Source organism: Nicotiana tomentosiformis, chromosome 7, assembly GCF_000390325.3.
Source record: "Nicotiana tomentosiformis chromosome 7, ASM39032v3, whole genome shotgun sequence".
Classification (NCBI taxonomy): Eukaryota; Viridiplantae; Streptophyta; class Magnoliopsida; order Solanales; family Solanaceae; genus Nicotiana; species Nicotiana tomentosiformis.
The window spans coordinates 124058355-124060143 of NC_090818.1; the positions used below are offsets into that span (position 1 = coordinate 124058355).

Here is a 1789-nt window from a genome sequence, read left to right on the forward strand (position 1 = left end):
GAACCAGTATAAAAATCATGGTGTCTTTATTTCCTGCTCTTTATTTCTGCATTATTATTATTCTGTTTTTATATCTTGTCGACTAATTGGAAAACTATTCAACTATTTAGAATACTGAAAATAAAAATCGTCAATTCACCCCCCTCTTGTACTTTCAATTGGTATCAGAGCTAGTCTTACACTTTTTGATTAACAACTTGTGAGAAAAGATCATGGCAAATCAAGTAACTGTCGGAGCACTCTTTCAAGAAAGAACATCGCAAGTTAGGCCACCATATTTCAATGGACAACACTTTTCTCACTGAAAAGTGCGAATGAAAATGTATGCAAAATCCTATGATGTCAAAGTATGGAGCGTTATCAAAAAAGGGAACTATCCACTACTAGCATCAGTTCAACCACCTGTTGATCCAGAAGATATAGATGAGTACACAGATGAGCAAATGGCTGTTGTTCAGGTCAATGCTAAGGCACGAAACTTACTCTATAATACTGTAAGTGGAGGGGAGTATGAGAAAATCTCAAGTTGTGATACAACCAAAAAAATGTGGGATAAACTGGAAGTTACTTATGAAGGAACCAGCAAAGTGAAAGAAACTCACATTAACATGTTAGTTCATGACTGTTGATACCCAATTTTGCCGTCATATTTTTCAAATAGTATATATACTTTCAAAATATCATCTTGCATCATTATTTAATTTACAATATTTATACAAATATTTTTATAATTTTCCATAATTTTTAAAATTAATTTTCTTGCATTTAAATTACTTGAATATTTATTAATTACCCCTTAAATTATTCTGTGATGATTTAATTACCCAAAGTTATTATTTGCATCAACATATATATATATATATATATATTTCAGAATTCTGTACTTTATTTTATGTTAGTATATCTATATTTTAAAGCTATTTACATCATTTGTGCCAAAATAGCATTTTTATATTTTTTAATGTTAAGCTATTATTTTTACTACACAAGTAATATTTTTATTACTTATAAATTACCTTTTATAAATTATTTTAAATAAATTTTGCATATTTAATTTATAGCCCCAATATAAGGTCTAATTTTCGGACCAAATTACAGGCCCAAATACCCAGCCCATTTCTTTGATCCCTCAACATCCCAACCAAACGACCTGTTACCTTTGACCCGCCCAGTTTTCTATTTAATCTTGGCCGTTGATCTCAAATGATCAACGACCCATAATAAATCCCTCATTCTCCTTATATCCCCATAACCCAAACTCTAGACCCCATTTTATCATTTTCGCCGCCTTCAAACACTCCCTTTTATATCCCAAACCTAAACCCTAGCGACCAAAAGCGTCTCACCTTTTCTCTGCGTATTGCCTTCAAACCAGAGGTTTTCTTGCCTTTTCTGAACGCTTACCACTCTGATATGGTAATACTGAGTATCGTTCCATATATGGAAGGTGTATCTCGTGTAAATCGGGTCCAAATGGGCTCGTCCTTGAAGATATTATGGGATTCCGGCTAGATACCTCAAAGAACACGGAGTATCTCTCCGATTTGGGCATATTTCCATCGAATTCGGCTTAATTAGGGTTTTCCTTACTCGTTTCCCTAATTCCAATTTGAAATTAGTTTGCATGTGGTATTTTCCTTATTCTGGATGATTGATTTCTTTTTCTTATTCTGTATGATTGGTCTCCTTTTTCTTATTCTGTATGATTGATTTTCCTTCCCTTATTCCGTATGATTAATTTTCTTTCCTTATTCTGTATGATTAGTCTTCTTTCCATGTTCATTCTTTC

General features: G+C 32.6%; 1 protein-coding gene across 1 annotated transcript; it reads left to right on the plus strand.

Annotated features, from left to right (window-relative positions):
- Positions 1-320: 320 nt before the first annotated feature.
- On the plus strand, positions 321-629 carry LOC138896309 (uncharacterized). Its single transcript, XM_070181108.1, has one exon. It carries the CDS (start codon positions 321-323, stop codon positions 627-629), a length of 309 nt encoding a protein of 102 aa, XP_070037209.1.
- Positions 630-1789: the final 1160 nt, after the last annotated feature.

Excerpts from the sequence above, each read along its gene's own strand:
- LOC138896309 (XM_070181108.1), top strand. The coding sequence starts at position 321 with ATGTATGCAAAATCCTATGATGTCAAAGTATGGAGCGTTATCAAAAAA.